General features: G+C 40.5%; 1 protein-coding gene across 2 annotated transcripts; it reads left to right on the top strand.

Annotated features, from left to right (window-relative positions):
* The first annotated feature begins 1,707 nt into the window (after positions 1 to 1,707).
* On the top strand, positions 1,708 to 25,427 carry LOC135499471 (uncharacterized). Of its 2 annotated transcripts, none has more exons than XM_064790225.1 (12): positions 1,708 to 1,869; positions 5,871 to 6,012; positions 7,930 to 8,098; positions 8,526 to 8,803; positions 15,939 to 16,024; positions 16,508 to 16,596; positions 16,723 to 16,904; positions 17,127 to 17,291; positions 17,795 to 17,934; positions 18,185 to 18,291; positions 18,498 to 18,673; positions 20,419 to 25,427. In XM_064790225.1, exons 1-12 carry the CDS (start codon positions 1,761 to 1,763, stop codon positions 20,501 to 20,503), a joined length of 1,728 nt encoding a protein of 575 aa, XP_064646295.1. In that variant the 5' UTR covers positions 1,708 to 1,760; the 3' UTR covers positions 20,504 to 25,427. The 2 variants fall into 2 exon arrangements, with proteins under 2 accessions (XP_064646295.1, XP_064646296.1); XM_064790226.1 differs by having other exon boundaries at positions 19,196 to 25,427.
* Positions 25,428 to 25,559: the final 132 nt, after the last annotated feature.

The following is a 25,559-nucleotide window of genomic DNA, read 5'->3' as shown; positions in this document are numbered from 1 at the left end:
CGATGTACAGGGTGTCTCATGTATTGTGCTGCCCCCATGTTCTCATGACTGAATTACTTGATAACAATGAAAGCTGGCCAGATGTATTCTAGAAGCGACAAGCTATTCAGAAATGTATAGGTTTATGTGTGAGAGTGATATACTGCAAGGTCGACAGCCACTTGAACAGGGGTATGCATGAAATGACGTCGCGCCATTTGTGGAGCCAGGTAGGCCCGGCCATTGCACTGGCTAGTGAGACCATGTGGGCATTAGAATGCGAAGTCAGCAAGAGAACGGCTGGGGACGAGTCTACATACTGTACACGAAAAGTGATGACGTCATAATGTTCGACTTATTTTTTCTGTCTCGAATGTGTTTTTTTTGTTGAATAGGAAATTTGTCATTTACAATAAATTTTTATCGACTTGAAAATTCTTTTTTAAGAATTAGAAAAATAATCAACTGATAAGTTGTATATAAAAAAATTAATGAAAAAAATTTTTTTTTACTTAAAAAAAAAAATGTATATTTATTTAAAAAGTCGACTTAAAAAAAAACTTGTAGAATTGAAAAAAAATGTGTAAACTTGAAAATACTAATCTCAACTTTTTGAAGAAATTTCTTGACTTGAAATATTTTTTCTTGACTTGAAAAAAAAAATCTCGACTTGAAAAAAATCATCTCGACTTTTTGAAGCAAACGGCTTGCCATAGTATTGCGTAATTAACGGCAGGCACAGGTAAGGCGTAGTGGAGCAGGCATACAGTACCAAGTACTTGCCTAAAACAATGTCCCATTGCTTATACTTACTATCCGCTGACGCCGAAGAAGAAGAAAAATGTTAACCGTAAAGAAGAATAATATTGCAATGATTATGAGAAAGTGCGGCGCCCGACACTCGACAGTACTTTTTAGGGTGTGGTCGCACGTTGCCAACGCAACTGTTTCCGCCAAAGGCTTTTTCGGTCAAGCTTTGACTCAGTGGTGCGAAGAAGGCATGGTTTCCTTATTCAAAGGGATTACACCTGATTCGATCACCCCCCCCCCCCTACAATTCAAGCCTGATTTTGTTTCCAAGCACATCTAAAAAACGCATGGCGCTACAGAATTCCTGGCCGCATGTGTAGCATGAACTAACATGAGGCCGTTGTCTTTTTGTCCTGCCCTTTTACCAAGGATCAAATAGGGATAGGCATAAACTTTAGGGTTGAATCGCGGATTTCATAATTTAAATCAGAAATTGCTCTGAAATAACAGAAAAAGACCCCCGCAAATTACTGGTTTTGGGACAGGCAAATTTGAACCCAGTAGGCCTATGATATAAGACATATTAGGTTATACTTTTTCTGTGGAGTAAACTTTTACAAGTTCTTTACTTTATAAAATCTTAGTGGCAGTCCGTTCGAATTTGTTCCACCAGGCCAGTGGCAGTAATTATGGCCCTAAACAAGGCTTGACTCTTCGGGAGGAACTTGGGCCTTAGGGAGCTGTTACCATAGCCTCCCACTGGACAATATCTTTAAAAATCAAAACAAAGTGTTAGTCCTTTTGGTATTCATACCAATTATTTATATTTGACATTTATACCCATGTTAATTTGATAGTTTTCGACAAGGACTTCAGCTCACGTGTACCTGGTGTAACTTTGAACGAATTCGGAAACGTTGTGATTGGCTGTTCGTATGATTGGTTCGCCTTCCCCCTTGTATTTAAAGCCCAAAACAATATGGCCGAAGTTTAGTTGCGACTGTGAGGTTGGCTCTGAAAAATGTCATGAAATGGATACAAATAGTTCGGATCAGAGTCCACCGCTTAGTGAACACGCTGGGTCGTCATGGTTACCCGTCTGGGAACACGAATCATCGTCACTTTCTGCTCTGAATCTAGGTAAGTCGGTAGAAATGTTGCGACATTCGTCAACCGCAGAAAAGTTGAGAACTTTTCGACATCCTAGTTTTGACAGGATGGTAAAGTCGGTCGTTTGTGTCTGAATTGGTTCGCCTAAAGTTTGGTTTTTTACTTAAATATTGAGATGAGGAACTAACATTTGACTCAGCGTTCTCCGAATAAGTTTAAGTTGTGTCGTTTGGTGAGGATTTTGAGTCGAATGTTGGTAACTTTTCACATACATGTAAGAGGGTACAATGTATGCACGTGGGGAGCATTCAGTATTTCTTTGCTCACGGTTGGGCATTTTGTAAGTGATAATGGGGTGTGATGATGCTGTAGCTTATGGTATCTGTATAGAATAAGTTGAAAATGATAATTCTCAAAATCATCCTTCTCCAGACAAAATCTGTCTCTGCCAGGAACTCCTTGCAAGTGCAGAGGTGCTCGCTAACACAATCTTTTCAACAGACACTTTCCACAGTGCAGGCAACTCCAGCGCTGCCTGTGGAAGTTGTAGACATTTGTGGCAGTGGGTATTTTTGCAAAATATGTAAATGTATAAGGAATAGTGTCTTGCTCAAGGTCTCAAGCCCTTCATAGAATCAAGCAAACAATAAAGCCCCCAAAGAGGACCTCTTTATTGTCCGACAGAGGCACCCAGAGGACAAAGTCAACACTTGTGTTATGGAGACTTCATAACTTGTGTGTGTGTGTGGGGGGGGGGGGGCATTCTCTCTCTGTCCATGTACAAGACATCAGACCCTGCAAGTCTCTTATGGTTTTGGGCTGACAAATGCTGTCCTTTAAAGAGAGGTCTCCTTATGGAACAGTGCCTGGCATCCGACGGGGGTCTGTCAGGTCACATCCAGCAGACAACTTTTTTAAAGGAATGTATGATTACCTTACCTTCCACGAAAATACTTCCCAGTATTCATAACTGATGGCTTCATCCTGTAAAGATGGACTGATGCCAGGGGCTCTCAAATAATGAATGCTCCCCAAGGTACTGCATACTTCAATGCACAATCTGTCAAATGGCTTTTTTCACAACTTTATCGATTCAATGTGAGATCTTTGTAGTTTTTTCATAACCTATGAATAAATTTCTGGTTTGATAGATATCTTGATGTGAGGTTATTTCGTAGTGGTTTTAGGCTATTTACATGTTGTTAATGGAGTTAAGTGAAACGTAGAAGATGGAACTGGTTGGGCTGTGTGTGTTGAAGATTGAGGAATCCAAACTTCCCCTCAAAGTTCTGCATTGGACACCAAGGTTCCAAGGTTACTGTAGACCAAAGGGAACTTGGAATGGCCTGTGACCTGGAAAGGCACCCGCTTAATTAAAAAAAGACCTGGTATGAGTTGACATCCGGAGTTGTTCGGTGCTCCCTTGGCATAGCAGCACGTTCTCGTAGATCCAAGGTCCGCCACACACCCCAATATTGGAAAAACTTTGATACATATAGTTGTTGGGTTGACCTTTTCGAAGTTCTCATTATAGGCTTTGAATGCTTTACCCCTTGAGCTGAGTGCTTGAGTCACTTAACTCTTTCATAAAAAGACTTCCTGTAACTATATCAAAGAGCAACATAATAAGACGATAGTTCAAGGCCAAAGATTGAGCACTGTGTTCGTATGGTCGTAAACCAAAAACACAAGCAGTCTTTAAAAATCCCGTTCTGCGTTCTTGTTCTGAAAAGCATTGCATGTGTCTTCCGATAAAATCAACTAAGTGGTGGTATCTAAAATACTGTGAATGATGCCTGAAGAGAGGAAATATTGTAAATTGTAAACCACTTTCCCTTTTTGCAATATTTGGGACTCGGGAGTTGTGTTAAAAGTCGTCTAAAATGGACACTCGCTCTATTAATAGGGTTGAAACTCGGGCTGTTTATAAATTGTTTCATTACATTCAGGGAACTGCTGAACTGGCCTCTTTGAAAGAAATAAAGTTTAATTCCTGTAATTATCTCGCTTCATAAAAGTCCATGGTCATGCCTGACACAAACAACGGAAAAACGCTTTTTTTCTTGGATCAATTGCAATTGATTCAATCTTGTGCACGGTGCATAAAGTTTGAAAATTCAGCCTAAAATAGTAAAAACGTATGTCTTCTATTGCTGGCAATGCATTGGTCATGCTGAATACATGTAAAAAGTAAGTCTAAGGTCCATGGAGTATTGTACTATGTTTGGGAATGCAATGGCCCGGGTATAACTCCTCCTTTATTCTCTGGTTTTGTGCGTTCACTGGTGTGATCAGTGGTCTGCCATTCTTTAGCGAGAACAAGCACTTTGAAGCCGTAATCTTCTTTGTACACAACAGGACCTGACTCAAGACACTTTAACCCTTTTAAAACGAGCATTGTAGGCAAGGGCTGGGGGGTCCAAATGGTGGCACTGTCCTCCCTGAATCTTGAACATGTACAGCCGGTAAGGTTCCTCCTACCCTACTTGCCCTATTGTTTGTTGACTTACATGTAGTAAGAGGTATGGCTACAGAAATCAACTGCCCAATAGAGGGCCACCAAAATCTTTTTTCTCTGGACTTTCTCTCTGGGGGTCTAAGATCCCCCCACACCTGCCTCAGTTTAAAATGCAGTCTTAAGACCTCATCGAAGCAAAGTACATTCAACTCAATGATAAGCAACTACATTAGAATCTCCCTTAGCAGACACCTCTCTATTAAGGACACTAATTTTGGTCCCAAATTGGTTGTTTCCATTCAATTTGACCTCACAAGTCAGGACACCTCTCTATTAGGAACATCACTAGTCAGTCCGGAGGGTGTCCTTACAGAGAGGTTCTACTGTAGTTTAGCCCATTTCTGAAAGATTACCATGGCAGGGGGGGTGGCTCAGCCACCTTTAACATGGATCATGACACCACATTGTCTTAATAAGATCAAGAACTTGGTCAATTATCGACAAATATAAACATGACCTTGCACGGGCCATTGTCATGATTGTGGTGGTCAGATATTTGTTAGTAAACAAAGGGGAGAGGCATGTAGAACATTGGACAGATTTGTTTAACCCTATTCCCTCCCCCTCCCCACACATGATGTTTCATCCTATCGTACCAACATGTACTGTTGAGAAGTCAAGTGTGTAACGATACCATTGATACCAGTGTGTACCATTAGTTTCAATATCAAGCAGTTTTCTTATGGTTCCATTATCTTCCATCTCAAGACACTTCACTGTTGGTACCATTACTTTCCATGTCAAGAAGTCACTTCCCTGATGGTGCCATTTAGATGACCTTCCATGTCAAGTCACACTTCCCTGGTGGTACCATTATTTCTTATATCAAGGCACTTCCCTAATGGAACCACTTTATTCCATCATTAAATTCCAGTCACTTCCCTGGTGGTACCATGCCTTTTAAACGTGTTTCCGTACTTGAAATTATAAGAAAACTGAAAACATTGCACTGGAAGCTTCAATAAGGAAACAGGAAATTTGATTTTTAATTTTATAGAGGTCGTAAAATGGACGTAAAGATTAAAAATGACAACATGATATTGAGAAGTTGAACATCGCGTGATCGTTATCTCACCACAGGCATTACGGTCACCCAAATGTTCGTAATCGCAGGAAGATAAGGACGGACTACGCTGTTTGTTATGTAGTAAGTCCTTGTGTCATGGCAGTTGATTGGTCATTGGCAATCTTCCGATTTCGCATCAAAATATTAACCCTCTCCGTCCAAAGAGGGCGGATGCTGTGACAGTACATGGAGAGTCATGCCATGATTGGATAAACTTATTAGCCGGTCATGGGTCCATCATATTTGGAAGATATTCAGAGTCATGATATTTCAGGTACATCAATTATCAGGACCGCATTTTATTTCATCTCTTGATTTCGTCTTATTTACAAATTACAGGACATTTTCCAAAGATTTGTATAACTGGTAGGGCAAACTCTACTCAAGGTGTTATAATAATATTTTAGACATTTTTCTTCTTATTTCCTCCCAAATTCTATTTTACAGGAAGCAGCAGCAGCGGATTAAATGGCCTTGTCGAAGATAAAGAAATTGCTGCTAAGGCTGTGGCATTCGTCGTCAATAGCACGCGGAAAGGAATCGTGCCGCTCTGTGCAGATGTCGCCACTATATTCAGAATACGAAGATCGTAAGTTAAGAAAAAACGTTACTGCTCAATAATATTTGCCCTTACAATTACGGGCATACTTCTAGATATTTTGAACAGTTTATTACAGTTGAATTCCAGTTGTTCCTACTGGAACACTGGCACTGTCTATACTACAGAAAAATCACCACTGGAATTCCACTGGTTACTCCTGGAACTCCACTGGTTGGTACTTGAACACCATTTGTCATATTTGTTGCCACTGAAACTCCACTGGAAATCCCACTAGTTACCAGTGGTACCAGACATCCGGTAGTGGAACTTCACTGACTGGGACGACACGTCTATTAACCACTGGTACGGCACTGGTTTCCACTGGCTACTCTTGGGAACACCGCCGAAATGACATGCCTATGGCTAGAACTGGAATATTCTGTTCTAAAGTGCGCCACTTCAACAACCTTTAAAACGGAGTATAGCTGATACCCTAGTGGCTTTCATGGACCCCAGCTTTCAAAACGGTCAACAAGTGTTGTTGGCCGTATGTTATTGTTTTGCATGATTCCGGCCCATTCACAAGTCAACTCCTGGTTCAAACGTGTGTGTGCCTTGCGAGGTATTATGTGCCAATATTTAGTCCGCAAATATTATGAGTAGAACGCGAAACAACACTTCACTTTGGCTATAACGCATAAAATCAATAACTACTGATTTGACCTCTGGGTGCATGGCAGAACCTCCACTGTACATTTTATCAGTTTCCTTTGGGGGGGGGGTTGTGGCTCGAGGGGAAGACTTGATCTTGACCTGAAGTCATGGGTTCCAATAACTTCCACACAGTCATGTACTTGTCATAATCATTCTAGTTTGAAGCCCGCCATTCTGAAAAGTAGGAGCTACACTGACTTTTGTTTATATCCCCTAAAATATATCTGGGATTCGGAGGAGGGGGCATGCACCCACCATTCTTGAGGGGTACATAATTCCATGAGCCCTTTCACAGATTGATTCTGTACTAGAAATTCCTTCATGGAGTTGCAAACAACTTCGAAAAACATGCTTGACACTGCTCATGCAGCTCAGCTATTAGTTGAACACTCCCTATAAAAACTGGAACATGCTTCATCGGCAAAAACAGGATATCACATTAATGATATCAATGAACAGGGACAGTTATCAGAAAAATGTAATGTTAGTCATTGTTTTGGTTAAGGTTGATGTCCGCCCAGGATGAGTTTGATTCTGTGTGCAAGAATGAGTTGCATTGTACAGAAATATCTGGTTTAGTTAGGATGAGAACTTCAACTTTCTTCTTGGTTTTCGAATTGATCCAACATGTCCAAAGCAAAGTTTAGTCGAGACCAGCTAATTCGTGCGTGCTGCAATGATAAGTTTTTTTGAATGCAGAAATAAAGAAATATACATTTCTTCTAAAGTTCTTTTTCATGGATGACGTCCTCTGCGATAACAGTACCTCTCCCAAAACAAATGCTATGTTCTCCTGTCTTTTGTCATTGTGCTCATCTGGAAGATGCTCTTGCCCGAGTGACTATTAAACTGGGCATTAGGCCGGAACTTGTCCCAGTTTAATAAAGACATGGAATTGCTGCCGGGTGGCAATATATGACTCAGTCAGGTAGCTTACTAACATGTTATACCATAATGCATAATGGTGATGCGCTATGAGAACCACTACCTGTGGTAGATAAGGAGTGATGTCAAGCTTTCTATCCTCGGCTTTTTTCATCATCATCATCATCATCATAATCATCATCGAAGGTCTAAGGCAATTGGCCTGTTAGTCTCAGTATAGGACTAGGAGATGCTGGTCCACCGCAGGTTGGATATCGCCAGAGGGAGGGATGTTCTCCTCAATGGAGAGGTGTCCGCTATGATGAGAAGTTCCACTACATGTACATTTATATGCATTCCATATATCTCTCTTTGTCTCATTTTCAGCTTGGAACACAAGGTATCTGACTTGCAACGTGAGAATGACATCCTACGTTCGCAGACCAACAGTATCCGGACGAGTCAATCGACGAGCCCGGCACCGCCATCACTCGTCAACTCACAACAATCTCACTCCAACTCGGCGGTCAACCGCAGCAGCCAAACACATGATAAGGTTCGTAGCATTCGTCTTCTACGTTTGCTATTTGTGAGCGTTTGTTGAGTGCTACTTCTACTGCATTTGGGCACAGAATCAGCTTTCCAACATCCCACAACGAGGGTATGCGTCGAAATGGCGTGAAAAATCTGGTGACATTGATGTCATGTTTCTGTCACAACAGTTCAAAAACCCAGTGACGGCTTACCAACGCCATGTGGCAGCAGCCGTAATTTTGCCAGTAGCCTACATGCATTTTAACCGAAAATTGTCTCTTCTTTGTACCCCCAACTGGCCTGAAATGTCCTTGTGTGCGCCAGATTGTGGCCCAGAAAGGTTCCTGGATAGCCTGGGTATGTTTGCGCTTATAAAGTGCTTTGAGGCAGTAGATAATACAGTGAAAAGGGCTTTAAGAACTCATTATTATTATCATTATTATTTCCAGGATGGATCCCGGCCCTGTTCACGGTGCAGTAGGTGTTCCAGTATCGTCTGTTCGTCCCCTAAACCGGACAAAACCAATCACATCGTTCACCCGACGAACAGTTCAATAGAAAGTTTACATATCTCAAACGTGCATCCCCCAAACGGAATAACAACTCGTGCGCTGGTGCATCACCAAAGTGATGAATCTATGAACAGTCATGTGACATTGACGCGAGAGCGGAAAAATTCTCTGCCGGAAATGACGAGCGAACCTAACAAGGAAGTGCCAAAAATAAGGTGAGTTTTTGTGATGTTTTGTTTTTCAGCATAGGTGTTCCCTCATCATGATTAAAGGGACAGTAGCCAATTGGTGAACACGGAAATCATACCTAAAAGGAGATTCTTAACCTAGTGGTTAACATTGCTGGCTACCACGCAAAAGGGTGGTAGCCCCAAAAAATGCCTGTCGTCAACGGGTTAGATGAACCTGCATACAGGACAAATCCTGTTGGCTCCCCCGGATCATCCAGTAATCTTTCTCAAACCAACGAAAATGCCCTATATATATCAAAGACATAAATCAAGTGCACCAGCTACCCCATAAAAACTAGACCTCATGATAATGCGAAACGACGCGTATTGAAATATCCATTGAAGAATTAGCGGATTTTCACGGTGATCTCTTTTGAAGGCTCCAGGGGTAAATGTGGCACAATCGTGGTCTGCTGTGCGTGAGGACCCCCTCCTTGGTGCTGGCCTATTACAAGGGCAGGGCCTGGACTGGCTATGGAGTGCTGAATTATCAAGGCGTGATCGTTTGCTTGAACAGCGATTGTCCCCGATCGTCTCTTATGATACGTTAAGTCTTTTATGCACCGTTATTATACGCAGATTTCACGGTGTCTTCTTCAAGTTGTGATAGTTTTTCACGGGGTAATGCGGTGCACTCGCTGCGACGTTTAAACTCAAAGTACTCGAGATTATCATCGTTAAGCCGCAATTGCTATTCAGTGGTATAATGGAGGATGCGATTATCAGAGGGTTTATTGTGAGGAATGAGAATTAGAGACGAACGTTTTGTACGATATTTTGATACTGTTTATGGTTTCTGGGTGGGCAATGTGCAGCAAAAGACCAAAGATTGGTCTGAGCTTGCATCTGGGTTGAGCTGAGTTGGGCTTTGCATTGCTGCAAAGGGGTAGGGCTACATTTGCAACCACCATATGAGCAGAAGGTCATGGGTTTCATTCCCGGACTGGGCCTCTCAATACAGGGCAGCACAAACAGATCAAGGTTTCTCTCTTGCATTTGGCAACAAATGTCGCAATCTACGTTGAGCAGAAGTGTGGGAATTTGCACCCTCGACCCCATAACTGCTTGCCCATCCATGATACTCTAACTGGTGACCCTGTTCGGCAATCATAAAGGTATGTGTGGGGCAATTTGCGGTTGAACTTTTTTTGGCGTCCACTATTGGCGATGATTATACTTCACAAAATGACACAAACAACATCTTCTCTGATATCTTGTATTTGGCGACAATCAGGCATGTTACATGCTTCATTTAACCTTTTAATATAATTCCTACAATTTACTGCCACACAAACAGTTTTAACAAGTAAAGGTCCTCTTCACCTCCGTGTTCAAGAACTAGCAGGACAGTAAACATCTTTATTTTCATGGTGCTTTTGACTGGAGATTTCACTACCTTTGAAATTCTCACGAGAAAGTGGACTTCTGAATGAGGAAACCATCATAGAGGTTGAAGGGGAAGGTAGTCTGCTGGGCAGATGGAGATAGGATAGTTTTGCGGGAGAGACGCATTGGGTGTCAATCCCAAAAAAGATTGTGGGAGCCATCATCATATCAATTTTATACCAGCCTTGTAATCCTATTGGACTTTTGCGGGAGGTATGGAGTCTACTATAGGCTACTGTCAACCTATGTGGGGACCATGGCTCCAGGTCTCATCTGACAGACTGCGAATATTTCATTTGATGCATCTGCGTTGTGAAGAGCCAGGAATTGTAGTTCCTTGAAAGCCACACCGGTTCATCCGGAAATGGCTGGGTTCTCCCCGGGGGCGAACCCGTGGTAGCCAGCAGTGGTAAGCACTTGGCTATGAGGCATCCTAACACAAGATTACCTTCAGCGCTTGGGGAGAGGACCAGCTTTGTCAGCAAACATGTGTTTCATCTGACATTAAATCGAAACCATGCAAGGCCAATAGGGTATTTCAAGGACGAATTGTGGTTAAATTGTTTTTGCGTACATGTACACCATGACATTCCTGTCTCTAATCGCTATATAAAGCGACGAAAACAGCTATATCTTCTGTGATATCTTGTATTTTAGGCGACAACGAGCTATATTATATGCTTCATTTAACGTAGCTGAGGAATTAACTGCCACACAAACATATTTGACAAGTTGTCTTATTTCAACTGAACGGCCATCTTTTGAAGATTGGTAAATAGTCATATTGACTACAGGCCCCAATTGTCGTCGAATACAAAACAAGTAGCCTATTTCAGGGAATTAGCTGAAAGTCATCGCTCTAGCTGTTATTTAAAACTCCAAGACCTTGTATTCCAAACGATACATTGTTTGTTGATCGATGTTAAATAATCGTGGTGTTGTTTGCATGGCGTCATGTGGCATCTTCAATAAGGTCAAGATTTCTGTGTTTCTTCCAGAGAGGGGACGGTGGGGGGGGATATGTCCCACTCAAAACGCCAAAAGATGAAAAATTTAATTTTTTTTGTCTCAAAAACTAACATCTTTTGAAAGATTCTCGTTTTATTATTGACTTTCAACAGCTAGGTGAAACAACACTCTCGCCACAAATCTATAACTCTCCTGTTCGCCCCCCTGCAGACCAGCGACGAATTAAACTCAAAAGCCCTTGTAGGTCCAATAATACAAGTAAACGTAGTATGGGCTTCTTGTACCAAACCTTTTCTGGCTAAAGTCCTTTCTTTCCAAATGCGTTTAGCTCGGGGCCTTTCACCAACCTTTTGACTTCCAATTCCAAACTCCTTTCATTAGATCTGCACATGAAAGAAGCTATTGTACGAAAGCTTTGAAGCCTTTCAGGTTTCCTCAACCCTACACTTTGGCCCTGTATGCTCGCTGGTTCCAAATAGGCCTATACCCTGTCATTATATATGTGTGTGTGTTTGTGTATACATTGTAGGCCTATACAGTAGCAATCCGAAGGGTTTGAGTTGACAATGTGCGTCCGCGTATTGGGATTTGGGGTTAACCAACCAGAAACGTTGTCTATATGCACCGGTGGGTTGCCGGTGTTCTGGGTCCAAACATGGCCAATCCTTAGACTTTGGTTAAAAAAACCATGGCGAATTTACATTTACAGTAGAACCTTGCTATTAGGGACATCCTTAGGACTGACAATTGCTGTCCTTAATAGAGAGGTGTCCCCTGATTAGATCCGTCCAATTGAATGGAAATGACTAATTTGGGACCAGCAGTAGTGTCCTTGATGGAGAGGTTGTCCTTAACAGAGAGGTGTTTGCTATTAGGGAGGTTCCACTGTGCATAAATTTGGTGGTAATATGTGAATTTGGAGGTACTATCTTTTGTGTAATAGCCTGACCGACTAAGAAAATTTTGGTGAGGTACGAATTGATCTTATAGTAGAATACTGTGAAAATGCATTACCCTCATTGACGAGTATGAAATATGATACACAATTTCAAAATTGTACCATCTCTCACAATTATTGCAATTATCGAAGTCATCTTCTGACGATTATCTTGTTGATGAGGAAAGATGACTTCCTGTTTAAAGAATTTGGATGAATACTGCAACAAGCATCCGTTGTGTTGATGGAAGCCCGTCGACGATTATTTCAGCTGCTCGAAAAGTATAAAAGAACATTTCCCATGGTTTTTGCAAAATCTGCAATTATTTGACCCAAATTTCATTTCCAAGATGCACCATCTTTGATTGCAAATTGTGGGAACATTTTCAGTCGACGTTTGTTACCTGGACAACTGTCCTACTTCTTTTTGATTTGCTAAATGCCGTATACTTTAACGGTGTGAAAAAAATGTCAAAAGTAGAAAGCAAATTGGTGAATATTTTGTCACAAGAAAAATGAGTTTGTTAAAAAAGTTAATGTTCAATTCTTAGCACTTTCTCTAGACAAGCCGGTCTCAAAGAACTATATTGTCATCTCAGAGTGTTCTGGGGCTTAAAGAGGTGCTTAACATTCACACCTTTCACCCAAACAGGAAATGACTAGGTACCTCAAAATGGATACGACCCACAACCTTTTGGTCGGTTGTCCCGAACTCTATAACCACTCCGCCTCTGTGCATTTCAGCAGAAATGCACTCTAACCCCTGGTACCACTCCTTGGCTTAATGGAGCAAATTGCCAAAAATGATGAATATAGCAGCCCAATCGGTCAGTGAGACCTGAAAGTGCTACTTTTGAATGCAATAGACGGTTACAGGAAAATTCGTCCCCGGATAATTCGTCCCCGGAAAATTCGTCCCCGCAAATTCGTCCCCGGATAATTCGTCCCCGAGGATAATTCGTCCCCTAGGAAAATTCGTCCCCGGATAATTCGTCCCCAAGGAAAATTCGTCCCTGGATAATTCGTCCCCTAGGAAAATTTGTCCCCGAAAATAATTCGTCCCCAGAAAATTTTACAAAGTTAAAAGTTTCTGACTTTACTTTCTAAGACCCTTAAGTCTTGTCGAATGGACTGTAGTAATAACTACTACTTTCGATTTTTCTCATTCAGTGTAATATCTCTCTTTACTACCCTACTAGCTAGTTACCTACCCCACTATTTTTATAGTAGGTAGGGTAGGCAGGCAAAATATTTTATGGAAGAATTTAGAGCTTTTCTTTCATTCTGACCAGTAAAAATACTTATTTGAAGAAAAAAAAATTTATTTTGCCTGCCTACCTCTACCTACTATGAAAAAAGTGGAGTAGGTAACTAGCTAGTAGGGTAGTAAATAGAGATATAACACTGAATGAGAAAAGTCGAAAGGAGTAGGTAGTAGTTATTACTAGAAAGTAATGTCGGAAACTTTCAACTTTTGTTAAATTTTCCGGGGACGAATTATCCTCGGGGACGTATATTCCGGGGACGAATTTTCCTCAGGGACGAATTTTCCAGGGACGAATTATCCACGGGGACGAATTATCTGGGGACGAATTTTCCTCGGGGACGAATTTTCCAGGGACGAATTTTCTCGGGGACGAATTTTCCGGGGACGAGTTTTCCGGGGACGAATTATCCGGGGACGAATTTTCCTAGAGCCCAATAGACACTGATTCGTGTATGGCCAAACCTTTTTCAGGGGGAAAACTTTTCACGCTGAATGACTCCTTAAATATTTTGAACAAAAACGTCAGTACAGATAGATTTGAACCTCCATGAACAGGATACTGTTCACATTCATACACTGCACTTCACCACCACATAGACACAGCAATCTATGTAGCCTAACATGCACTCTCAGTTCCGTCTTGGTAAAGATTGAGTGGTACGTATAAAAAGTGGCATCGCGTACCTTCATCTCGTCACGATCAGCTCGTTTGCGTCTGACTATCGACTCTCAGAGAACTGAGAGAGCTGTTGTGAAATAGTCTAAAAGAGGGGGTACTTGGGAATGTTAACCCTATAAGGCCTTGGAATCTTTTTTGACATGGTTTAATAGAAAATATCTCATTTCCTCAAAGTAGTCAATCGTTGAAGAGAAATTTTAGTCTTTGAAATGAAATGGATTGATATGATTGACACCTGGATATGATAAACAGGCCAGCAGATACCGCCTCTGCAGAACTGGCCTGCGCAGGTTTCAAGATCATTAGCCGTGCTTGTGTAGTGGCACGGGTCTCTGACTTGCGGTCATGAGGTCCATGGTTCCATCCCCACTGTCAGCTTAAGACACTGTGGACGCCTCTTTGCCTTACATGCCTTACTCCATCCAGGTGTATCAAATGGGTACTGGCTGGAAATCATAATCATATCTTATCTCTACGTCTTAAAAACAAATGCAGTCTTCGAGTTAAAGGTCTGGTTCATTCATGTAAGATGGGCATTGTTTACATTTGGCTCGCTAATTATTAGAATAAAACAGAGCAATAACATAGTGACCAAACATCCCAATGTGATGAAAATTGGCATGTGTAGGTATTGAGAATGTACACAACAGCATTAAAAAAAGTTACATCAATGCGTGCACGTGATTGGAAATTTCGAATTTCAAATGTAGAAGAAAGGAAGCTGGCCTTTAATTCCACCAAACTGTTACAAGGTAGTTTGTCCTTTTCAAAGTTCAGCTATTTCAGTCCCAGGCACTCGGATGATAATTTCCATCATTTCCTTACAGTCCTTTGAAATTGGCAAACGTTTTTCTGACGTCTGCACAAAACAATACCACATGAATTTTTAAATAATTTTTTGGTTCTTTATTAGCTTTTAATAACTTTTTCACGTGGTGGTATTTGCCGTGAAAAGAAAACATACATGTTCTATGAGTTGTTTACGTTTCTTCACTACTGTACTTTGTGCTCTTAACTCGGCCTGAAGCAGCCATGACTTAAAGACCTATGCTGTCCCTTAAAAATTTGAAATATTGTAATTGAATTGGAAAACTTCCAATAGTGTTAATACGTACTGAATATGCATTTCAAGATTGCTGTTGTGTATAACTGCATTTCTTTTCTCCTGTCCTGAACGAGAGCACCTCTTCTGAAGTGATGTGTACAGGGGAAGGGGGAATATGGCTAGTCAGTAGTCAGGGCCATATTTGCCTTTTGGGTCCCAGGGGGCAATAGGCTCTATTCGGGGGTGGGAGGGGGGGCACATTTTTTCATAAAGAGAGACCTAGTAAGGTCTAGTAATATTCTCATAACTGCATGGTCCCTTTTGTAAATTGGTAACTTGTAACATTGAACAGACAAGGATGCACTATTGACTGTTACCAATAATATATAAGCGTGCCAATTACATATATTTTTGCTGTTACTAGTACATGTGTGTCAAACAGGCTTTTGCTGTTGGAAATCAGTTCAGTAAAAAATATCAAAGTAATTTGTGTCTAAAAGTGAAATATGTGGCATTTTATAGTGATGGTGATTTTTGACTTTTGACAAGGAATCAAAATATATTCTCTGACCTTATAACATTCTCGGGTTCAATCAAGTGCCCTGTATCATTAATTTGCCTTGATCTAACAACTTGGGAATGTTACTGCAATATTTATAGTATATTTAGTCATAGAACTGGAATCTTGCGGAAAAACTTGTTTTGTGTGGAGTGGTTTTAACTGTTTCTGGCCGGGGCTCAGAAAAGCTAGGTCAATTATTGATGAGTGTTTATGACTTCTAATTTCAGTCTCCGAGTTCGAATTAAGGTAACCAATGAATCCGTTTTCAATTTCAGTCCTGTAGCCCAGGTTTGCAAGGAAGTGCAATGTGTGATAATTCCGTCGCAAACGGATGTAAAACTCGAGGAGCAGTTTCGTGAAAGTGAGTAGCACAGTGCTGTCCCCTGGAGTTAAATTGTGGAGTCATCAACTGGAATTTGCTGAGTTGCTCTTGCTTCTACTCGATTTTCGACTGAGTTACTTTCTCCTGATTCCCAGTGTAAGAGTGAAGCCAGTACCTTAATCCATTAGTAGGCCTTAGGGATGAAATCATTCATCAATTCAAATGAAATCTGTTCTTACCCCGACCATAACTCTCTGTGGATTGAGATTTGGCAACTGAGAATATGGATTTTGAATTTTGGGGTTAAGAAACAGGGAAAACTAACCAATTTCTGTCTGGTCCAATGGTGCTTGCTGCTTTCATGGAGCTGATTACGTTAACAACCCATGTTTCTCACTTCAAAGGGTCTTTGATTGCTATTTCATCATGAGGTCTTTCTTGATGATGATAGTTTTAATGTTGTTGTTATTTCGTTGATTCTATGCTATGTCGTTAGTTATGCTGAGCATCTTTTCTTTTCAGCTGTAAAACTGAACTCGAAGTTAGCGGAAGAACTTGGGGCCGCCAGGAAGGAGATTGAAATATTAAAAGGACGATTAAAAGAATTTGAGGTTAGTTTAGATTTCACAGTTTGGCTGTCACCTTTTCTGTCAGTTACCCTTGGAGTAATATGTATCGCAAAAAAAGTTGAAGAAAGTATTTCGAAATATCTAATTCTGATCATTCTCTTTTTTCAGATGAACAATCTTGCTCGTCACTATAGCGACCAGTTACATTACGAAGATGAATGTATGAGTAGTGACACCAGTCTGACGAATGGACACACAGACATGGACGTCAACGCCGCCATCTTGCCTATAATCCAAAATTCAAAACACAAACACCATCGGTCTTCAAATAGCAGCAGCTCAGAGAGCGTGTAAGTTTAAAGGTTATCAGCCCCGCCCCTTATCTAAGGCACCCCCCTAATCAGGCGGGGACAACCAGACATGCATAGTGTGTAATTGAGAGCCTTGGTACCACTGGAATGAGCTCATCGAGAGCTTTCTAAGGAATGATCACACGGAATATGTCAGTCAGTTTAAATGAATCCTTATCACTTCTTGGGATCCTCTAAATTCGTTTTTATTTTCATTTCCAGCCCCGGGAAATCCAAACACGGGAAGAAGTCCTCTCCATCCTCGAGTATTGTCTTCCCGAGTCCTATCCCGGGATGCAAGTGTTCCAGCTGTGAAACGTTGCTGGGCAGCGGCGGGACGAAAGTAAAAAACGGTTTTGCGGACAATAAAAAGTTTCATATTAACGGGTAAGCGATTTTAAAGTGATACTATGATGTGATTTACAACTTTGCGGAAATACGTCCGTTTTTAATTGTTGATCACAAATGTAAAGCTCAAATTTTCCATTTTTGATTAGATTTATTTTAAAATCGCTGAATGTAAACCACCGCGACCGCAAAAATGTTCATGTTGTGACGTCATCAACGAAAACGTCGTCGGCGTGGGCAGGATTAAACCATCAATTTCTAGAAAATGTGCATTTCGATTCGAAAACCTTTCCGATTTATGAGAAAGTGACGTAGTCATTTGTCAAAAACAGCTAAAACGTTATATGGTGAAATTTGACACGAGTTACCCTTTAACACTTTGGTGCCCAACGACGAATATGTGTCTATCATGCCCGACCGTTAGGTGCCTTAGGACGTAGAGCTATGTGGTCAAACTGGAGGGTGGGTGACATTGAACGACGCAATCTTCTGTTTGAAACTACATTTACATTAACATCGATTAACGTTTTCTCTTCTTCCAGTGGGAAACATTATGTGAATTTAGATGACCACGTTGTCGTAAAAGGTGAACGGGCAGGCTACATCCGGTACATCGGTCATCTTGACATCAAAATTGGACAGCCGAATATGGTGTTTGTTGGCGTCGAATTAGATGCACCTGGTAAGTTTCTTGTCCAGGTAATAACATCAACATGTCTGGTAGTGCTCATGTCCCAAAATCTTTGTTGTATGGGAAGCTAATAAGAGTATTTGTCGAGACGCAATGTTCAGTGTGTCAAAACAGAATTTAATTCAGAAAGTCCTTTCAATGATGATTGACCAAGGAGACAGAAGTTTTCTTGGCCGCATGTGCTGTGAAGTCAAAACGAACTTTGAAAAATATTTAAAGAATTTTTTTTTTTCTTTTTCAGTTGGCAGGCACGATGGGTTTTTCAACGGGAAGCGTTATTTTTATTGTCACAAAGACCACGGTGTCTTCCTGCCGCTACAGGATGTTGTCTGCATTATTACAAAAAAGGTAAGAATATTTGTATTTACTGCCAGAGAGGTGGGACATTTCCGAGTTTTGATGGATTTCTGTTGTAAATGTCCCTCCATCAACTGTCTCTCATGAAGTAAAGTTTCATACTTATGAAAGAATTTCTCTCCCAATCCCCTCTTGTGGCCATCAAGGACCTCTTGATTACAAAATTCGAATTCACGCCTGACATTTCGGTGTTTCAGATTGCTAAAAAGCTCCAAAATTATGTCACGCACACCGAGGTGCGGCGGAGGCCTTCATCTGAATCTGAGAGGGCGCCACCGACAAAATCATCCCCGAAACGGGATAAAACTGACAAATCTGGTAAAGCTGAACAACGGCTTTTTGCACCAGATGCACTAACGGGCAAATCAATTAGGTAGGTATGGTTCTCCCATGGACCACTCATGGGCATAGCTAGCAGAGGGTAGGATGAGCAGATGCTTCCCCCCCAGAAGTCACAAAAAAACATGTTTTGACCATGATTTTGGTCAAATATTTTCTCAAAGTGTAATTTAGCCCCCCCCCCTCCTGAGCCTTTTGCCCTTAACACATGCCACCTTGCCTATTTCAAGCATTTGGGGACCTATATAATGCACAAATATTAAAAGATGTGCAGAAAGCACTAAAAACGGTCTGTTTTTGCCGAAATTGGACAGAAATGTCGGAGGATTGAAGTTGCTTTGCTAGTTGACAATGTGATAACAAGTAATTTTGGCACTTAACAATGGTATGAAACATACTGTCATTTGTAGGATTAGTAAGCAAACAAACTGGTAGGACATGTATCATGCAATCCGCAAGTAAACATAACTTATGTAGTCACTAACAAGTCTTGTTCATTCATATTGCTAAGCTTGTAGCGTAACCGTGGTAACCATATGATAATAATCCGTTGCAGGGAAACCATTATGTCTAGTACAGAATACGTCGACGTATGACACGAACCTTGCAAGATGGAGAAACGTTGGAGCCACGTTCTGGTCAAGGAAATGCAAAATAGTCTTCCCACAATGCACTTGAGACGTCTAGGCACCGCTAGAAAACTAATAACGGCCACAAACAATGCTAAGACTAATCTGCCGTCGAAATTTGTGATGCATGGCTGCAGCAACTGACACTTCACTTTGCGGAGTGTTTTGCCATGCCACCTAGTGTAGGAGTAACACACTAATTTGTGCCTTCGGAAACTGCCATCAACAGCTGCGATTCATTGAAGGAAGATTGACTTCTTTAGTTTTAGAGTATTCTGCTAGGTGGCACCATTTTCATAGTTTCATTGAGGATTCACTCTTCAAAATGCCATCATTGACCTTGACCTTAGGTTTCCATTGAGTGACCTTGACCTTTGAGTGTCCTGCGACCTTGAATTTTGACACGGTGTGCTGATATGTTCCGATGATTGACAATTGACAATATACAATTGACTTTTCACTTTTGTGAGAAATGTGTAAATAGGAAAAAACTATGTTTATAATTCTTGCCAAAAAGCCAATGATTACATACTGCTGGACTAACAGGTTGGATAACTATTGTTACCGTAGTGATTACCTTTGACCTAGAATGGCCAAAAGGTGAATTATTCATTCACAACTGATGTTATAATGGTGCCGACATACTGCATAATGAAGTAGTTAACAAATTATATATTTTACGCTGGACATATGACGGATTGACCAAATTCACTTGTTGTAAATAGCGTCGTCTGTAAGAGTGACTTTCTGGTCGTGAAATTTGTCAGTGCGTTTCATATTATTCAGACGTAAATCCTTCTTTCTGTACAAAGTCTGATCATTTTGGGATAACAAGATTTAGGTGATTGATTATAAACCATGGCTTCCTGTAGATCAGGGTCAGAAGGCCCGGCAGTGATGTCATTCTGGTAGCCATTTTGGGTGTCAGTTCATGTCCTTGACCTTTCAGAAGTGTGCACCATGTGTGGGTAATGTCCCAATGGACATCCCCACACCATTACCAAAGCCATTGTTGACCAACTACAATTAGCACCACGTTGGTCAAGGACGTCAATTTGACATCGAAAATGGCATCTTTTTGTGATGAAATCATCGACACACCTCTTAGAGAGCACCAATGCAAGACTTCTTCTTTCCTTTCGTTCAACAGATTCCGATCAGCGATGGATCTCGACTTCAAACTTGGCACCTCGGATTGGTGGCAGCTATCCGAAGTTGAAATGACACATTATTAGTGTTGCCATAGCAACTAGTTCCATGACAACCACGGTTTCCTTAGCAACTGCAGGGTTTGGGACCCTGAACGATACACTTTCACTAGTTACAATGTCGCAGCAAATTCATCACTAGTTACGAAGCCACTACTTAGTGAAGTAGATGTTATGGATGATTATTGAAATATTTTGAAAGGAAATGTATTAGCAGTTTAGCTAGTTGTTTGCAATGTGTTTATGTTTTATTCAAAGTGTGTACATTCAGTGTAGATAAGTTGCTGCCTTTATGTAAAATATTGAGCCAAATTTAAGAACAAGGTTATTATTCAGTCCTGTAGTCGAAACCAGGACCATGCAGACATTATTTCATTAACCACCTCTTGCCAAAGATACATATATAGGTATGCCTATACGCATATGCACAACAACAAGCGTTTAAATGCTGTTAAAGGGACAATATAGGCAGGAGCTAGGCAGGCAAGATAAAGTTACACGAAGTCACCAATAGGGGTCTCTAACATCTCACAGTACGCCAGAATGATTCATGCTTGCACAAGGAATATATTTAGTGCTGAATCTGACATGACCCAGGGCCCTTACTGTGTATGTTAGTCACCTGAAGATGGCCAAAGTAGCCCCTCTTGTCCTGCCTATAGCTCCCCTTCAAATGGTTTAAATTTATTTTTATTATATCGACGTGTTTTGGCATATCAGCCAAAACTACATTTCCTAATATTTAATGCATGCGAATTAGTCAGATTAGGCAAAAGGTATTATTCCAGTTTTATTTTTTACTTGCTCCTGCGTAATCAGAGTTTGAAAATTTTGATTGCAACTCCTGCCGCTTGCCATGATAGGCAGAAGTTATAACCAATGGGGATATTATTTTACGTCTTCATGCTTCGATGAATTTATACAGTTATACTATATTGCGTCTTCATGCTTCAATGAAGTTATACAGTTATGCTATATTGCCAAAAACATGTACATTTCTGACAAAAATTTCTCTTGAGAGGAACACAGCCAAATACATTTATATCATTTGATGACACTTTTGTTCAAGTCGGAAAGGTTTAATGGAGACCGACAATTTTTCACGCTTTTGTTATCATTGTTCACCAAAAATTGCGAAACATTTAAAAAATTCATAGATTCAGAAATTCCTTTCGTTTTTCTAATCACGATTAGAAGTATTTCTGCAAATGGCGGTTATTGGCAATGTAAAATCATGCTAAAAGGACCTTATTACCAGATGAACACAATATTATTTCTTTTAAAGACTCCAACAACACATTCTCTGAACTTTGATGAATAACTTCATGGCCACCTCGGCAAGCAGGAAGGCCTGCCTGATTCTCAGCAATCTGGGGAATTAGATTCTCCGGGGTGATCTCGCGATTAAAACCAGTCTGTATCCTGTGATTGAAATGGGTTCATTTATTGTTGTAGGGGAAGCAGGTTATGAGGGTAAGAATCTCATTTTTATCGGCAAGTATTATAGCCATTTCGACAAATTCTCTTCAGGATTCTAAAAACGTTAATTTCTTGTTAAAATATTGACTCTTTCTTTCACTGTGCTGTGTACATGCTTATTTTGTCGCTGTATTTTCGATGCTTCATTTTATTTTCGGTCATTCCAAAAAAAAATAAAATTGTGAGTTTGAGGTTTTCAGTTACCATAAAGTCGGGTGAATTGGCCCTGGGGGAGGAATTGACCCCCAAAAATCTTATTTGGGCCTGACTATGATGACGTTAAGCCACTGAGTTATCTTTAAACATATAGTGACCGCAATGCAGACAAGATTATTTCTAATCACCTTCAGGACGCATGTAAACACTGAACGTGAACGCATCATACCATTAACGAGTAGTTGCATGAGTGCCAGCTGTCAAATGTTTGTATGAAGTTTTACGATTCTTTTGAGTAACTGAAATAATACTTGAGTAAGTCTAGGGCTTTGCACCAGTCCCAGGGTTGACAGAAGTTCAAACGAAATTTCCAGACATTGTATACCTGGTAACGCATCCCCGTGAATAGTATATCTTGGTTACTGCTCTGTTACTTTGGTTACTTATCAATGCGCATGTGTATACCAATACAAAAAACTGGAAACATTATTCCAACTTATGCGACATGGTGTTGATTCTAAGTCTCCAAGGGAGTTTTGTTTTAGTGTAAAAATGTTTGCATATTCGTATATGCTAATTTGCGTGCTTATTCATGCAATCCATGGTAACTTATCTGGTGATGTCACTATATATGTGTACATTTTCCCGTGATGTCATCAGTATTTGTGTTCCTAATTTGCATATTAATTTGCTTATGTGCTAAACGTTTGTTTGACGTATGTTTACCAGAAACCAGTGTATGAATATTTACAACGACCGATCATAAATCATATAATGGGTTCTTGGTGAACATAATTTCGAACCATCAGTCATTTTGTAAAATATTGCATGTCATATAGTCCCCAGGGTTTGTTGCGATTTAGATTGCACCATTGGGGTACGAGGTTGAATATATGTAAATATGACAGATAGTGTAATTCCACATGTATGTATTATGAAATAACTGGTGAATAGCCATGGATAAAATAAGCGTTAAAATATCCGTGAGTAACTGGTAAAATAGCCATGGAATAGGTGTTTAAAAAAGTGGTAGAATGACCCGAGAGGACTACCGGTAAATAGCCTTGGAACGGCCTGTGAAATAACACACCATGGAATAACTGGCGAAAAGAGTCAAATAACCAAGAATTACCATTGGAATGTCTGGTGAAGTAACCACCATGCATTAACCAGTGATACATGTACATTTATGCATGGATACATGGATACATGTACATGTATGCATGGATACATGGATACATGTACATGTATACGTGTATACATGTGCATATACACATGTACACATGTTACCATGTACTAAAAACAGTAAAATAACCAAGAATTGCCATTGGAATATCTGGTGAAGTAACCACCATGCAATAACCAGTGATACATGTACATGTGTACATGGATACATGGATACATGTACATGTATACATGGATTCATGTACATGTATACATGAATACATGTTACCATGGACTGAAAACAGTAAAATAACCAAGAATTGCCATTGGAATATGAAGTAACCACCATGCAATAACCAGTCATACATGTACATGTATACATGTATACATGTTACCATGGACCATGGACTAGAAAAAGTAAAATAACCAAGAATTGCCATTGGAATATCTGGTGAAGTAATCATGGAATAAACAGTCAAATAATTATTGAATGAGCAATGACTAGTCCACTAGAGGCATAGCCAGTGGGGTGGGAGGGGGCAACATGGGGGCAGATGCACCTAATACAAGTCACTTTAAAATTTGTTTTGAGGGGAGTGGTTTTGACTGTAATTTTGTATGTGATGTTGGATCAAAATTTCAAAACATGTCATTTTGCTCCCCCCTTCCGACCAAAAAGCTAGCTACATGTATGCCCCTGTAAACCATAGAATAATTCAAGGCTTAATGCCCTGTAGCAAACCATGACTGAACTGCTGCGATGTTAAAGGGAACTGGAACCGCCGAGCGATTTATTCAACTTTTCGACTTTCACCGCCCGAGAAAGTCAAACTTCCAACTTCCTATTCGAGTTCAGATTTGTAGCTCCGCCCCCAGTGCACGAGCATGCGCAGTTCAATTTGTTATTATTGAGAATCATGTGAGAATCACGTGAGTCATGCGATCTTTCATTCATGAGTTTTCGTAGTAAATTCCATAGTAGTGACCTCACTCAATGATTGACACCTAGGCGCCATGTTTCATTCATGCCTCGTTCTGATCACCCGGTACGCGGGAAATGAAAACGAGGTCATACGAACTGGCTTGGCGGTTTCAGTTCCCTTTAAAGTTGATTTCCGATACATGTTTTTCTTAAAGGAGGGGTGACTAGGTAATGCCGGGCAGACACTAGGGCTGTTCTTGGCTGTATCAAAAAGTGAAGGCCTACACAATGAATTAACAAGCTGTATGTGCCCTTTTTCAGATGAATATCTATAGCACCTTGACAGCATTATCCTGATACACTCCTTCTTTATGGTTCTAATTACTTAAAAGGTAAAGGAAATTGTGCGACCATGTTTTACAAAAATGCCAACTCGGTAAGTTCCATGACAACCTGTAGTGTCAGCTAAGTTTCTTGCCCATTTTGTGATGCTGTGGTATCATTGCTATGGCAGTGTTGTGTTTAGATGTCACCATAGCAACCATAGATGTATTACCATGACAACTATAGGTTTGTATTGTTTTGTTTATTTTTCTGTTGGTGGTGGTGAGTAAAATAGGGAAAAGCAGTTTTAGGTGGCTGCAATGAGGAAGTGGCTGAGCAAATCCGCTTGGATGCCCAGGGTACTTTTTCAGGGCTGATTACCTGATACCTTTTATCAAGAATGAATTAAGACTACACTTTAGTATCTTATACACCCTATAAGATTGAAATTTTCAATGAAATGTAGACTCTCAATGGCATTATATGTGTCCTTGCAGATATTTCATCACAGACCAGTTTTGTTGGTGAATATTTTGGTATTTTTTGTAACAATTGTTCTGAGTGTTGAGATCATGCTGAATCCATTATTTGACCTTGACCTTTTGATTATAGCAAGGTGACTCATGACCTTGACAATTTCGTATGTTGTCATGCTGATGCAGAATAACCTTGGCCAACTGTAACCAAGGCGATTCCTAATGACCTTGAAGTTTTATGTGTTGTCATGCTTATGCAGAATAACCTTGACCTTTTAACTGCAGTCAATGGTATTGTTAATGACCTTGACATGTTGTGTGTTGTCAGGGTGATTCAGAATGACCTTGAACTACATCAATGTTTGTAAAAGTGCTGGCTTATAGTAATGGGTTTCTAATACTCCAAGCAATAAAGTTTATCATATTTAAATTGTTCTTTTCTGCGTCATTCTTTTCCCGGTAATGATTTTTCACAAATATTGTCCAGTGGAGATGCCATGGGGTGGCCAGCGAAAACACAAAGAGGGTTTGATTGCCTTGTGTTTTTCAAAGGGGGATGCCA

This window comes from Lineus longissimus, chromosome 15 (genome assembly GCF_910592395.1).
Source record: "Lineus longissimus chromosome 15, tnLinLong1.2, whole genome shotgun sequence".
NCBI classification, from domain to species: domain Eukaryota; kingdom Metazoa; phylum Nemertea; class Pilidiophora; order Heteronemertea; family Lineidae; genus Lineus; species Lineus longissimus.
This window is presented reverse-complemented; position numbering and strand designations above follow the sequence as displayed.

Bases quoted from the DNA above. Each gene is read 5' to 3' on its own strand.
- LOC135499471 (XM_064790225.1), top strand. From the start codon at position 1,761: ATGGATACAAATAGTTCGGATCAGAGTCCACCGCTTAGTGAACACGCT. The intron at 16,597-16,722 runs GTTAGTTTAGAT...CTCTTTTTTCAG, and splicing joins GACGATTAAAAGAATTTGAG to ATGAACAATCTTGCTCGTCA. The intron at 17,935-18,184 runs GTAAGTTTCTTG...TTTCTTTTTCAG, and splicing joins CGTCGAATTAGATGCACCTG to TTGGCAGGCACGATGGGTTT.